Source organism: Urocitellus parryii, chromosome 1, assembly GCF_045843805.1.
Source record: "Urocitellus parryii isolate mUroPar1 chromosome 1, mUroPar1.hap1, whole genome shotgun sequence".
Taxonomy (NCBI): domain Eukaryota; kingdom Metazoa; phylum Chordata; class Mammalia; order Rodentia; family Sciuridae; genus Urocitellus; species Urocitellus parryii.
In genome coordinates this window covers 158,733,516-158,748,838 of record NC_135531.1, presented here as the reverse complement: position 1 = coordinate 158,748,838, position 15,323 = coordinate 158,733,516, and the positions used below count along the sequence as shown (strand labels likewise).

The 15,323-nt window shown below is 45.4% G+C and overlaps 1 protein-coding gene across 1 annotated transcript; it reads right to left on the bottom strand.

The window, feature by feature from the left end:
- Positions 1-6,361: 6,361 nt before the first annotated feature.
- Smim23 (small integral membrane protein 23) lies at positions 6,362-13,217 on the bottom strand. The gene is made up of 4 exons (XM_026401295.2): positions 13,128-13,217; positions 7,058-7,109; positions 6,814-6,881; positions 6,362-6,580 (listed from the first exon to the last, which is right to left on the bottom strand). Exons 1-4 carry the CDS (start codon positions 13,215-13,217, stop codon positions 6,362-6,364), a joined length of 429 nt encoding a protein of 142 aa, XP_026257080.2.
- Between the last annotated feature and the right edge of the window lie 2,106 nt (positions 13,218-15,323).

Here is a 15,323-nt window from a genome sequence, read left to right as displayed (position 1 = left end):
GGTGGTCCTGTGCTTCTTTTTAAGTGTGTAATTGAGGTTTATCATACGTAGGGTGGGAAAGCAGAGAGTGAGAGATCCCCTAGTTATTATGGGGCTAATTTTGGATTTTTGAGCCAGGCTGCCACAGCTGAAGGGATCAAGGGTGGTCACTCCAAGGCCATCCCAAAGGCATGCCAGGGTAGACCCTGGCTTGGCACCGGGAGCTCCAGTCCATGAGATGCGTCCATCCTTTCCTAGTCCTCCTGCAATTTGACCTTGGAAATGTAGAGAACTGCACTGTCCAAAGGAACTGGAAGGTGTGAGAAAGGGAGTCATTATGGTCTGGACATGAGGTTTACCCAAAAACTGCTGTTAATGAGATATCCAGAGGTGAGGTGATTAGATTACAGGAGCTGTAAAGTAATGTGCTCGTCCTTGTTCGAATGCAGTGGTAACTGTAGGCAGGCAGAGCTGGGCTGGGGGAGGTGGCTACGGGGGTGTGCTCTGGGAGGATTGCTTTGCCTGCAACCCCTTCCCACTTCCGCCCCCACTGCTGCTTTGCTGCCAGGAGGGGAGCAGCGTCCCCCCAGCCAGGCCCTTTCCCCGTGGTGTGCCATCTCCACTCAAGCCCTGGGCAATGGAGTCTTCTGTCCATGGACGGAGACCTCTGCAACTGTGAACCCCCAATACACCTTTTCTCTTCTGAGTTGTTCTTGTTGGGTGTATTGATCACAGCGATGAGAAAGCTAACTAAAACAGGTACTGAAAGTGGGGTTATTGTGGGGATTAACCTGCTCATGTGGTTCAGAAGTCTGTGTAGCTGGTTGGCAGGAAGAATTTTGAGAAAATATTTAGAATATTGTAAGTAGAGCTAAGTGGGTGGTTCTGGTGGGAGCTCAGAGGATCAAAATGCCACTAGGAATGCAGACTGGGCTCATGAGGGTCCAGAGGGGATTGGAGACTATTAGGAACAGATCTAGAGGCTGCTCATGTTATATTATGGCAAAGAAATTTGTCTACATTGTGTCCATGTCCTGAGACATGTTGATGGACTCTTTAATCTGGTGGAGGAGATTTCAAGGCAGCACAGCACTCAGGAGGTGGTATAGATATTGCTAGCAGTTTTTAGCCAAGTTTACTGTGATAATCAGGAGCAGAAAGATTTTTAAAAACTTGCAATTTGGCTAGAAAAGTGAATGTAAAACTGGAGTGTGAGGAAGGGGTTGTTGTTGAAGAGATTATAGTCACTAAAGAGATACTAAGTACTTTACAGAAAGACACTAGTAAAGTTGGCTTGAGGGCATCTCAAGGCTTGGCAAGATCACATTCATCATAAGCTCAAGTGTGTAAAAGTAAAAATTCCTTTGAATCATGATGGGTATCCTGCTTGAATAGGGGGGACTAAGGAAGTTATTTCACTATGCGGAGATACACAGGTGCACTGAGAGGCCACTGCCGCCATGATCTCTAGGAGCTTAGCTATGGTGTGAGCTGGAAGCAGATCTAGGTGTCATTCACGTGGTGCTGGTTCTGCAGAAATGCAGGATACTAAAGTTAAGGGGTCATGGAGGTGTCCACCAAGATTTCAAAGGAAATCACTGTGGGTTGCTTCTCAGAAGGCACCACATGAACCTGTAAAGGTGAAGCCAAAACTGGAAGGGGGACTCCAGAAACTAAGAGATGCCAGTACTGTGGACTGCCTGCCAAGAAAAGCTACTGGCTGTGGAGAGAGCAATGCTGCAAGAGAGGCCATATAGGCTGCCCAAGTCCTTTGGAAATATCTCTCCGCCATGTGTTCCAGATGCTGTATTTGGAGTTACCAGACTATTTGCCCACCTGGGTTTCCATGTTGCTTTGGCCTTATTTCATCTTTAATGCCACTTTTCCTTCTTTTGGAATGGGTATGTTCACTCTGTGCCATTGTATGTTGGATATATGTGCCTATATATGTGCCTTGCTTTTGATTTTTCCATGGGCTCACAGTCTCGTGTTTGCCTTGAGTCTCAGAGGAGACTTTTGACTTGGGCTGGACTTTAGACAATGCTAAAGCTCATAAGACTATCGGCTCTTGGAGAGGAACTAAATGTGTTTTGTATTGTGAGATAGACATGAGCTTTTGGGAGCCAGGAGCCGAATGTTGTGATTTGGATATGAGGCGTACTGTTAATGAAAAGTTCCTGTTCGTGAAAGAATATTCAGAGGTAAAATGAGTAGATTATGAGAGCTGTAACCTAACTGGCCCATCCTCATTTGAATGACTGGGTGGTGACAATAGGTAGGTGCATGGAGGATGTGTGTCACTGGGAGTGTGCCCTGGAAGGGTTGTTTTTCCTGCAGTCGTCCCCTCCACTTTGCTGCAAAAAGGGGAGTAGCTTTCCTCTGCTGGGTCCTGTCCCCCTGATGTGCTGTCTCACTTTGGGCCCAGAGCAATGAAGTCATCTGCCTATGGACTGAGACCTCTGAAACCCTGAGCCCCAAATAAACTTTTCCTCCTTTAAGTTGTTCTTGTCAGGTGTTTTGGTCACAACAATGAAAAATCTAGCTAAAATGGGAATGGCTGCATGGGGCTATAAGAAAATCAGAGTTATGGAGATGCAGAGGAGCAGACAGAAGGTTGAAAGCATGAGAAGGGACAGAGGCACATAGGAGAGCTGGCACTAGAGAGTGGCCACGTCAAGGTGAAGTTGTTGTGCTGGAGAAAAGCCCCGGCGCTGCTGCTGCTGGAGCCCTGGTGCCATCTTGAATTCTTACAACCCTCATTTCCAAGCTCCATGGTCACAGGGCATGGTGTGTTCCTGGATCTTAGGGAGATTCTGGCTCCCTTTTTGTGTCATATAACTCCTTTATTGCCTGAGTTACCCTAAGAGGCTTGCCGTTCTTTAGGGGCTCGCTGCCAACATGACAAAGGTATCCACTGGGGCCCACACCAGCAAGGGCTGCCCTCGTGGGCCCTGTGTGTGTGCAGGGGAGCCTGGGTCAGTGTCTGAGAAGCTAGTTCCTCTGCTCACAGGCTCTGTCTTCACAGAAGGACGTTAATTCCTCAAGGATATTGGCCCTCTTGCCTTTTTTAAAAAAGCATTCTTAGTTTATATATATATATTTTATTTATAAATTTTATTTATAAATATTTTATTTATAAATACATATAATTTATATATTATATATTTTACATACATAAATATATATGTAACTACATTTTATACATAGATTGAATATCCCTTATCTGAAATGCTTGTGACCAGAAGTGCTTGGAATTTCGGATTGTTCTGAATTTTCACATATTTTTAAATGAGATATCTTGGGGATGGTTTTAGCCAGCTTTTGTATCATTGTGACCAATATAACTGACCATGAATAACGTAGAGGAGGGAGTTTATCTTGGCTCACGGTTTTGGAGATTCAGTCCGTACTCGGCTGACTCCATTGCTCTGGGTCTGAGTGAGGCAGCACACCATGGAGGAAGGATGTGGTGGAGGAAAGGAGCTCAGGGCATGGCGACCAGGAAACAGAGATCCACTCACCAGACGAAGTCTAAACCCAGAGGCACACTCCAGGGGCCTACCTCTTCTAGCCACACCCTACCTGCCCACAGTTAATCCATATCAGTGGAGTAACCCACTGATGAGGTTACTGGTCCCATAACCTAATCTTTTGTCTCACGTGTGAGAGTGAATGCTGTAGCCAGAAGGTAATTCATACAATGTGTTCTGCCTGCTGTGCCCATGAGGTTAGGTGTGGAATTCTCCACATGAGGCATCATGTCAGTGCTCAAAATTTTCAGATTTTGGAACATTTGGGGTTTTTGGATTTTGGAATTAGGGATGCTCAACCTGTATAACATAAAAATATAGAAATACATATAATACAATATGTAAGCATGACAAAAGCATATATATTGCAGATACAGTAAAAATTAGATTGAGATGGGGAATAGTGTCTAAAGCGTATGTTAGGGTAAAATTGTGAACAATCATCTGGAGTGGAGGTGCCTGCCTATAGTCCTAGTGACTGAGAAGGCTGAGGCAGGAGGATTGCAATTTGAGGCTAACCTCAGCAACTTAGTGACATCCTGAGCAACTTAGACCCTGTTTCAAAATAAAAAATGGGGCTGGAGATGTGGCTCATGGTTAGGCACCCCTGAATTCAATCTCCAGGAATATATATGTATATATATATATATATATATATATATATATATATGTCAAAAATTATGCCTGAGAATCTTCCAACTACCTATGGAACCTATATTCATGGTTTGGATAACAGTATAACCACCACAACCCTGTATGATAGAACGTGATTATAAATGCAAGCAGATACCAGTTCCTTCCCATAGAACTCTTCCTAAAGAGGTGCAAATGAGAAAACACAGATTCTGGTTCCCATCCTTGCCAAATACTCAAAATGGAAAAAATTGTGATCATGATCTGCATGACTTTTTCCACCCCAAATGGCAATTGATTAATTCCTGTGGGCAAAGAAGTCTCTGTGCCATTCCCTGCAAGGCAGATAGCTTCTAAGATTAGTTTAATTGGAAGCCTCGTGGTTTCCCAAGAGTTCAGTAGATTTAATAATTGGCACATGCATAATAACTCCATTAAATCAGGAAACAAAAGAAATCATAGAAAGGGAACAGTAAACAACCCAAACAGTGAAGCTGGCATAATTCCCATAATGAAAACTAAGCTCTTAAGTTTCCTGGAGGTGAAGGGAACAAAGGGAAATCCTGGACAGGAAAGAGGGCTGTAGATTCATATACATTAACTGAAAGAGGGGGGTTTTCAATTTTTTTCATCGGTACAATTTTTTCATGGCTATCTTGTTATTTTTGCCATACACTCTATATTCTAGTCCTCATTTGTAAGCAAAATACCCATTTTGTGTCCTTCTAGAATTTTTTTTGTGAATAGCCAAAGATGTCATGATTGTCCCCAACAGCTGTTCCCCTCACCACTTGCTTTTTTTAAAAAAATATTTTTTAGTTGTAGTTGGTCACAATACCTTTATTTATTTTTATGTGGTGCTGAGGATCGAACCCAGGGCCTCTCACTTGCTAGGCAAGCGCGCTACCACTGAGCCCCAACCCCAGCCCACCACTTGCTTTTCTGCACCTTGATTGTTTTATTTAATAACAACGTGCAGGCTTTTCCAAATCGGTGGACAGAGTCCTCTTTATTTGGGTGCCATGATAGAGTACTGTGGTCTGGGTATTTCACAGACTGTAGAAATGTATTACTGTCAGTTTGGAAGGCCAGGAAATCCAAGATCAAGGCACTGGCAGATTCAAGGTCTGGCGAGGGCCTGGTCTTCACAGATGATGGCCTCCTTTGGTGTCCTCGCTTGGCTGCAGGACCAGTGAGGTTCCCTGAGGCATGAGGGTGGCGTGCTCATGAAGGCCCCAGCTGAGTCGCAGCACATGGTAGTAGGTTCCAACACGTAAGTTTTAGGGGAGCACCAGCATTCAGACATGGCAGGAAGCTCCTTATTCCTTCTCAGGACCTCGTTCTCTGGTGTAGTCTAATTGTTTTCAATAGCACCCTACTGAGGTCATTTGGCTTACTTCCATTTTTTTATGCTATTGTAAACCAAGCTTGGGTGAATAACCTAATATAGCCAGGTGCGGTGGCGCAGGAGGATCGTGAGTTCAAATCCAGCTTCAGCAACATAGCGAGGCCCTCAGAAACTCCGAGAGACCCTGTCTCTAAATAAAATATAGAAAAGGGCTGGGGATGTGGCTCAGGGGTTAAGCACCCTTGGGTTCAATCCCTGGTACCAAAACAAAACAAATGGAGCATTCATGCATGTGCAGGAGGGGTTGTGGCACTTTCCCTCCAGCAGATTGCTGGGCCAGCAGTGAACTGTCACCTAACTGCCCTGCCCTGGGGTTCTGTGCAGTCAGAGGATGGAGCACCATGAGACAACACATGCCTGGAGCAGAGCCCTCCTGCTGCATCCCAGGGGAAGGGGAAGGATGAGAGAATGGTTTATCAGGCTCCAGGCACACCCTGGAGGTCCTCTGACACCCTGGAGGTCCTCTGCCACCCTACCAGGCAAAATTTTGCAAATAATCAAACCGAGTCTCCAAGAGGTTAAGAAGTTCATGCATCATCTCAAGGAAGTGGTAGTGTCTTGGACCCAGGCCTGGCTCTGAAGCCCAAGTTGGTTCCCATGGACCACAGTCCTGGGGCCAGGGAAGACCCGCCCCCCCCCCCCCCCAAGCAGGCCCTGGTGTCCTCCTGGGGCTGCTTCCATCAGCGTTCGGGAGCATGGACAGCAGACCTGGCTTCCCAACCAGTTTATTCTCGTGCTGCCTGGATCCTGCATCAGAGCCCAGCCTCCTCCCTGTCCTCTCCCATCGGCCCCAGGGCCCCAGGGCCCCAGCTCACAGGGGAGCCTTGTGGGTGGAGCAGGGCTCCTCCGGGTGTGGGTGCGGCTCTCCCAGGAGAGCGTCCAGCCATGATTCCAGGTCCCGCACCAGCCGCTCCAGCTCCTTCACTTCTTCCTCCAACATCTCCAAGAAACCATGCAAATTCTTCTTCACCCAGTTCCTGAGGACTTTGATCGGCTCTTCAGCAGGGTCGCTGGGGTGATAGTAAAAGCCCTGAAAGGCACAAGGGTTTGTACGGTGAGATCTCGCCGAGGGCTTCTGGTTTCCCGGGGTTCCCCAGGGCCCTGGACATGCTGTGCTTTGTGCCTGGAGCACCCCTCCTGGCCTGCCCCACCTGGCCAGCTCCTGTTTACCCCCCCCCAGCCCAGCTTGCCAACCACACCCCTCCGGGAAGACCTCCCGGTCTGCACCTCAGTAGTCCTTCTGTACATTCCTAAAGCTGTTACCTGGGGAGACACAGGATGCTGGGGGTGGCCACATTCCCTGATCCTTTCAGACATCTCCCAGCTTCTTCCTGTAACAGGCACAAAGGCCACCTCTTAACAGGAGCAAGTGAGGGGTGGTTGGAATAAAGGATCAGTCTTCCCCGGGGAAGGGAAGGTAGGAAAATGCAGTTGAGGCTCCTCTGCAGACATTCATCCCGGGGAAACCCCACCCGCCCCTCCGTTCTCAGGTTCCAGAAAGGCTCACCTGATATTCCTGTGGTCAGGTACAGCACCAAGACCAGCAAGGCCAGCAGCGTCTGGGGGCAAGAGGAGAAGGGGAGGGTCAGGAAGGGGAGTCCTGCAGGCAGAGGGCCTGGCGTCAGGGGGGACCCTATGAGAGAGTGTCTAGAACTCAAGTTTATTTCTGGTTATCCAAGTCACCATGCTTACTGCCAAACCCCCAAATGCTGCGGAAGTTTGCCGAAAGGGAAGGCCCACCTCTGCGCTCTCTCCTTGAGTCCCTTTTGAATTTTTTATTTTAATTGATCTTTAAAAGAAATCAACTCCAGCCAGGCACCATGGTACATGCAGGTAATCCCAGCCACTTGAGAGGCTGAGGCAGGAGGATCGCAAGTTTGTGGCCATCGTTGGTGATTTACCGAGACCCTGCCTCAAAGCAAAAAGTTAAAAAGACTGGGGATGTAGCTCAGTGGTAGAGCACCCCAGTTTCAGTCCCCCAGTACCACAAAGAAAAAAATAATTAACTTAATCGCAGTATAATTTATAGACAATGAAATGTACATATGGGTTTCAACGTATAGGTAGATGAGTTCTGACAGATGTCTGTACCTGTGGACTACCTATTGCCCCAAAGATCTGAAACGCGCCCATCATCTTAGGAAGGTCCCTTTGCTCCTTTGCAGACAGCTCCCTCCTTACCCTGACTCTGCTGGAGGGAGCCACTTATGTGCTCCCTGCCACCCGATGGTCATTTTTGCCTGTTCTGTAACTTCGTAGAAATGGAATCGCAAGGTATATGCCTTTGTGTTTAGTTTCTCTTGCTCAATATGCTTCTGAGAAGCTTCCATTGTTTCCGTGTGTTCTGTTTTATTGGTGAATGTTTATGTGATATGAATATAGCACAAGGAATCTCTCCACCCGTTGATGGGCTCTTGGTGGCTTCTGGTGTGGGGCTATCATGGATTAAAGTGCTGGGATCATACAGGCACACACCTTTGTGTGGACATGTTCTCATTTCTCTTGGGCTAATAGCCAGGTATGGAAATAATGGGTATTGTGGTAAATTGATGCCTAGTTTTACAAGAATCCACTCAACTGTTTTGTGGGTATTTCTTCCATTTTTATATTTCTGCCAGCAATTCATGAGAGTTCTAGTTGCTCCGTATCCACGTCAACACTTGGTACTGTCAATCATAATTTTAGGCTTTCTATTGCTGTGTAGTGGTATCTTAATCTATTTTTATATTAATGATTCCTAATTTATATATCTTTTTTGTGATGTGTCTATTAAAGTCTCCAGTCCATTTATTTTTTTTATTGGACTATTTGTGTACTGGCAATAGTCCTTTATGTATTTTGGATATTAGTCATTTGATAGGTATTTGTCTTGTGAATATTTTTTCCAAGTCTGTGGTTTGTCTTTTTATTTTCTTACCAGTGTCTTTTTTAGATCAAAAGGTTTCAGTTTTGACCAAGTCCAAATCATCAAATGTTTTCCTTTTGTGGGGATGCTTTTAGTGTGAAGTCTAGAATACTTGTCTGCTTCAAGGTCATGATTTCCTCCTGTTTTCTTCTAGACATTTTTTATTGTTTTAGCTTTTCATTTAGGCATCTGATTCATTTTAAATTAGTTTTTGTATGTAATGTGAAATAGGGATTGAGATTTTTTTTCATATAGATATCAAGTTGTTCTAGAATTGTTTCTTTAAAAAGACAAATTTTTCCTCCTGGCATTACATTGGCATCTTTGTCAATAACCTGTCCACATATGATGTGCACCTATCCCTTTCTCAATTCTATTTTGTTTCATTGATCAACATTTCTTGACATCAGAGCTATAGCAGTATGAGTCTGCATCTGCTAATGCTGCCATACAGAATACTACAGATTGAACGGCTTTGACAGTAGAAGTGCGTTTTATCCTAGTTCTGGAGACTGTCAACCCAGGTCAAGGTGCTGGCAGGGTTGGGAGTCGTCTCTCCTTGGCTTTCTTGCTGTCACCTTCTCATTGTGTATCCACAGGATTTCCCCCTCTGGGTAATAAAGGTAAAAATGTCTTCTTATAATGACATCGGTTTTATGGTATCAGGTTCCCTTGCTTAATTACTCCTTCAAAGTCTTTCTGCAAATATAATCACTTTGAAGTTAAGGTCCTAACATATGAATTTGGGGGACACAATTTTCTCCATAATGACTATGTTGTCACTATTCTGTTCCATTGATTTATATCTCATACAACTCACACTATCTAGATAACTGTTGATTTATAGTAAGATTTGAAATCAGATACTGTGCTTTTTTGGACTTGGTTGTTTTTTAAACAATTTTTGGCTATTCTACATTCTTTGCAATTTTGTGTACATTTTAGAGCCATTTTCTCCAATTTCTATTTTTAAAACTTTTGGGATTTTGATGGATACTGCATTGCATCTGTATATTTGGTAAGCATGCAGGTCTTAAAATATTGTATCTCCCAATCCATGAACATGGTATATCTTGTCATTAGATTTCCTTTTCTTCCTTTTCTTTTCTTTTCCTTTTCCTTTTTTTTTTTAGGGTTTTGTTTTAACTTTAATTGACAGCCCAGAATAATGCACATTTTAGTGGCGAAGTATTATATGGTTTCAGACATAAATCCTTTGGTCAAGTAGTTACAATATCCTTCATCGGTTATTTCACATTAAGTACAGATTGTTGAAAAGAAAGAAAAATCAATGCTATGCTAAGCAGAACACAGATAAACATTTCAATTTTCTAACAAAACTGAATCTAGCACCTTTAAAATAAGTATTAGTAACCATTTCACAAGTACGGAATTATCATTTCCCTAAGGGTAAAGGTCCCATTCATCAGCCGTGCAAACTAAAGATAGCATTTTTCAAAGTTGAGATTAAATTGTGTCAACACACAGCAGCCCACACAGTAGAAGGGGCGCTTCTTGGTTGAGCTGGATGTAGACCCAGGGTAGACAAGGGGTTCCTGCTGGGTCTTGGGGTTCCCGAGGTTTTGACCATGGTCTGGAAAGACTTAAATAGAGTTAAAGATGTGTTTGAGCAGGACAGAGTTCTTTTTCTGATGGGCTAACTCCTAACATTTCCAGTCCAACCCCAAAGGCTTCCACTCCATGGGTGCACATGGTAACAACCCTCCCTGATGTGACCCTGACTCCAGTGGGGACATCTGAGTGCAGCGCTCCATACAGGTGAGGAGCCATGGACCTGAGTTCCCCAGTGGACACAGCTTGGCAACCATGGCATTCTAGGTCAACTCAGGTTCTTAATCCTCTGTGACTGGATGACCTGCATGCAGGGAATGTGCACGTGAAGCCTTCCTGTTATCACTATTTCAGGCACTATGACTTAAAGCTTCCCAGGGTGGTCCTGGCACACACTCTCAGAGTTACCATGTTTTCCTTCTTGTGAGCACTCCATTCCGTCTTTACACTGAACCTTGGAGCTTCAGGCCTTTTAACAAGTAGAGCCAGACATCACAGGAATCTCTGAGAGGCAGACTCAGGAGCCAGTTATTTGCATTATGATACTGGGGAGAAAAATCACTGCTAGTACATGTTTTCTCTTAATCATTTAGCATTTACCAATGGCCCAGACCAAAGGTCACTTCCAAGTAGAAAAGTTCTGATTCCCACTTTTCCATTGGCCCATGTGTAACACACAACTTACTCTGTTCCCAAACACCTGTGGCAGAACCTGCTTGCTTGGTTGTCACCAACACTGAGGGGACTTCGGTCACAGATGCCCTAAGAATGATGATCATCAGCAGAGTGCTGCAAATGGTTCTCACCAGCCCTCCTCTGCTAGAATTTGCCTGGTTTCCTTTAATTTTCTCCTAACAATGTTTTGTTGTCTTCGAGTGTAGAGGCCTCCCAAGTATTGTGTGGTTTCTGATGCTCCTATAAATGAAATCTTAAGAAGTTAACTTCCCAATTGTTGTTTGTCTACAGAAATCGAATTGAGTTTGTAGCTTGTGACTTACTCCAGATAGCTCTCTTCTTGGACAGTTTAGGATTTCACAGATGGAAAATTGAGCTGTCTATGAAGAAAGTTTCCCTTCTAGCCTTTCAAAGGGTTGTTAACCTTTCCCCCCTTGACTAGAGCCACCGATGAAATATTAAGTAGCAGTGGAGAAGCTGAACATCTTCGTCTTGTTCCCTGTGGAGGAACGAGGGGAAGGGGAGGAAAGTGGAAGCCTTCCATCAAGTGTGCTGTTGGTTCTTCATTGTGGGCTGGTATCAGGGAGGGGCTCCCTTCCATTCCCAGTCCTCCGAGAACTTTAACACGAACAAGCACTGAATTAGGAATACTTTTTTTTTTTAATCCACTCTAAAAGTATTCAACAATCCAAAGGATGTAGGACAGCCAAAACAAATTTGAGAGATGATGTAAGGGTCCCCTTACTTCGGTAAATTGCGTCACTTGACTTTTGAATATTGAACCAACCTTGACTTCCTTCAGTTGACTCCACTTGCTCATGATACATCAGCCCTTTTATGTATAGTGGTCCCCTGGCCTCCATGGGCCATGGATTTTAGGACCCCCCTTCTTGTGGATGAAGGAAGCCAGGTGCAAAGAGACACCTATTCTAGACTCATCTACATGAAAATGAAGACCACACACAACTCGTCTATGATGACAGAAGTTAGAATCCTAGTGTGGGGTGTGAGGGGGACTGAGGTCCTTGTGGGTGCTGGGAATGTCCTGCAGCTTGATTTGGATGGTGGTGGCCAGATGTGTGCACCCAGCCCCAAAGTCGACCCACCAAAGATGGGGGTGATATATTTCCTCTCCTTGGACTCTGCGAGAAGACACTGAGAGCTGCCCCATCCTGTAGCACACTGGCGTGGTTCAGTGGTCTGGGTGACTTCTCCCTGTCCCACCACTCCTCTATCAAAGTGCTTTCCAGGTTGGTTTCTTTCCCAGCGTGCTTTGCTTCTGCTAGGCTCTCTTTGATGCTAGCAGGAGGGAAAAGCAGGAGCCCACTGGGACCAGAATTTATCTACAGTTGTTTCCTTGTGCTGTCTTGGGGTCTGAGCGGAAACATTTCTTCTCTTTAAGCTGATTTCTCCATCTGCAAAACTCGAGTTTGAAATATAAATATGCTCGTGGTGGTCTTTTTATTAGGAGAGAGGGCCTCTGGCGGGGGGGGGGGTGGCTTGGGAAGTGGCCTGGGAAACAGCAGTTAGTGGATTTCTTCCCTGTGGGACTTCTCAGGGTCTTCCTGATGGGAACAACCATGTCAATCCCCAGACACAGAACTGTCTGTGATTTTCCTAAAGGGACCCTCTGCAGGAGCAGCTGCAGGGCCGGGAGCCAGCCCGCAGGCCCATCAGAGGCTGGGGTCCAGCATAAGGAGGCATTTAGAACAGGGGCAGCGAGTGAATGAGGATCTTTGGAAAGCATGTAGGCCAGTCATCCTCTGCTCTGCTCAGACCCTTCAATGGCCTCTTGTCCTCAGAGTGAGGCCCAGGCCTCCACTGTGCCAGCACAGCCAACCTTCCCAGCCTCCTCTACAGCCTTCCGGACCTCCACCTGGGAGGCCGTGCAGGGCAGGGCCCCTCTTGCTCAGGATTCTGGAATCCGATGGACCTGGTTTCAGTGCTGACATGTCCCAGCTGCATGGCCTTCAGGCCTTCCTGATCCTCAGTTTACACCCCTGAGAATGAGGTGGGTGGCCTGTGCCTCTCGGGAGTACTGAGGTCAGGGGAGACCGAGGGGGAGGAGCGCCAGGCTGTGCCCAGCAGGTGGTCTTCCATTCTGGCCCAACCCCCAGGAAGCTGGATCCCAGCCCTGAGAAGTCTCCAGAGCTCTGTGTTCAGACAGATTATTTTAGGAATCCAGGGACCCTTCTTGGCCATGAGACAGAAGCCTGGCCCTCCTGGCACACCTGGTCTGCTGCTGATGATGAGGGTTAGGAAGAGGGTGCTGACGAGGCTTGGGGAAGACGCACCCGGGCCCCTTGGGGGCTCCCCTGACTGGCGTGCAGGGTGAGGTGGGTGAGGACCGTTTCTTCTTGAGGCCATAAGGGTCTGGCAGAGGGAGCTCAGACTGGAGGAAGACAGCATGCCCTGGCCGCCTCACCTGCTTCTTGTCCTCACAGTGGCCGCCCCTTCTCGCCTCCAGCAGCTCGCCAGCCACCTGCCCCATGCTCTCCATCTGTTGGGTTGCCATGTCCTCAGCTCACTCTGTCTGGATGGACCTGGGACAGGCAGGTGGGCCTGGGCCCCGCCCCCACCTCTGGTCACCAGGCATCTCTCAAGCATGAGTTCTGATGTCACAGAAGGTAGGGGACAGGCAAGCCCCACCTTCCCACCACCCTGAGCCCCTTTCCTCACTTTTTTTTTTTAACCCATATAAATGCAGAAAACAGGGCTGGGGATGTGGCTCAAGCAGTAGCGCGCTCATGTGGCATGTGCAGGGCTCTGGGTTCCATCCTCGGCAACACATAAAAATAAAATAAAGATGTTGTGTCCACCGAAAACTAAAAAATAAATATTTTTCTAAATGCAGAAAACAAAAGGCTAGTAAGAAATGTGTTACATTTTAGTGTGATTTTTTCCTGATCTCTTTTCTTCTATATTTGCAAGTTTTATTAAAATGCAAATTTTATTTATTTATTTTTTTGTGGCAAGCACTCTACCAACTGAGCCATATCCCCAGTCCCAAATTGCAACTTTTAAAATGCAAAACCTAGTAAAAGCTAGTCTTAATTGAAAATTATATGGGGACCATTGTAGATTCACCTGAAGTTCTAAGAAACAACACAAATATCTGCCCCAGTTTCCCTAGAGGGGCGTCTTGCACCACTTGAGGACAATATCACAACCAGGACGTTGATGTAATCCACCAGTTGTATTCAGCCCAGCCCAGCTTCACTTGTACTCATGTGTGTGTGTGTGTGTGTGTGTGTGTGTGTGTTTAATTTTGAACAGTTTGTCATGTGTGCAGGTTCTTGTGCCCATTGCTACCATCAAGATACACAAGAATTCCAAGGGCACAGGGGGCTCTGAGTTGCCCTTCAATGACTTCTGCTCTCCCAACCCAACCCCAGTGTCCCTAACTCCTGCACACCACAAATCTGTTCTCTATACTCTGTCATGTAAATGCAACTGAGCAGCAATGTAATCTCTGGGATTGTCCCCTCTTCTCACCACTGCCACATACAGTTGTTTCTTAGTATTCACAGCAGATCAGTCCAGTACCCCAGGAGATACCAAAACCCAGGACGCTGAAGCCTGATGAATAGAATGGCAGAGTGCTGAGAACCTGCACACGTCCTCCAGACACTCTAAACAAGCCCCCCCTCCCATGACTTGCCATTCCTAAAACTATATAGTCACTGAGTAAATAACAGTTACACTGTATTCTTTAGGGACTAATGACAAGGTAAAGTCTGCACTGTTCAGTACAAAGTTTTTTCCAATTATCTTTGATTCATGGTTGGTTTTGATCCAGAGAACCTGTGTATATGTAGGGCAGAACCCACGAAATCCCCTGGAAATTCTTCCAAGTTGTTGCTTGTATAGTAGTTGATTACTTTTTGCTGTTAAATAGCATCTCATGATATGTGTGCACAACACTTTGTTTAAGCATTCACTCGCTGAAGGACATGTTTAATAAAACTTGTTGAATACCTGGCTGTATCCCCTATGGATAAAGCTGATATGAACATTTTTCTTAGGTTTTTGAGTAAATGTAAGTTTTCTTTTGGGTAAACACCTCTAAGAGTACAATACTGGCTCACATAGTAATTGCATGATAGTTTTCTTAGAAAATGTTAGACTGTTTCTTGGAATGGCTTTGCACTGTACCTTGCCCTCAGCAATGTATACAGGACTCAGTTTCTTCTCATCTTCATCAATATTTAGTGGTTGGACTATTTTATCTTAGCCATGTTGATAGGTGGATGGTGAGTTGTGGTCTGAATGTGTATTTTCTTGCTAACTAATGATTTGTGCATATTTGCCATCTCTGTGTATTCATAACTTTTGCCCATTTTCTAATTGGATTGGTTCCTCCACAGTTGAATGTTGAGAGTTCCTTGTATATTAGAGCTATCAGGGCTTCCTTGGAAATATGGTTTGCTAATATTTTCTCCTGGTCTGTAGCTTGTATTTTTATCTCTTTCATATAGACTCTCACAGAGAAAAAGCTTAAACTTTTGATGAGGTTCACTGTATCATTATTTATTTATTTTATGAGCTGAGCTTCCTTGTTAGGGTGCCCCATCTCCTAAAGATTTTCTCCTATTAAAAAAAAGTTTCCTAGTTCTATGCC

What these genes read in the sequence shown, in the direction of transcription:
- Smim23 (XM_026401295.2), bottom strand. Translation starts at nt 13,217, where the DNA reads ATGGCAACCCAACAGATGGAGAGCATGGGGCAGGTGGCTGGCGAGCTG. An exon ending in ACTGTGAGGACAAGAAGCAG is followed by an intron (nt 7,110 to 13,127) that starts GTGAGGCGGCCA and finishes TCTTGCCCCCAG; the next exon opens with ACGCTGCTGGCCTTGCTGGT. An exon ending in AGCATCCTGTGTCTCCCCAG is followed by an intron (nt 6,581 to 6,813) that starts GTAACAGCTTTA and finishes TGTGCCTTTCAG; the next exon opens with GGCTTTTACTATCACCCCAG.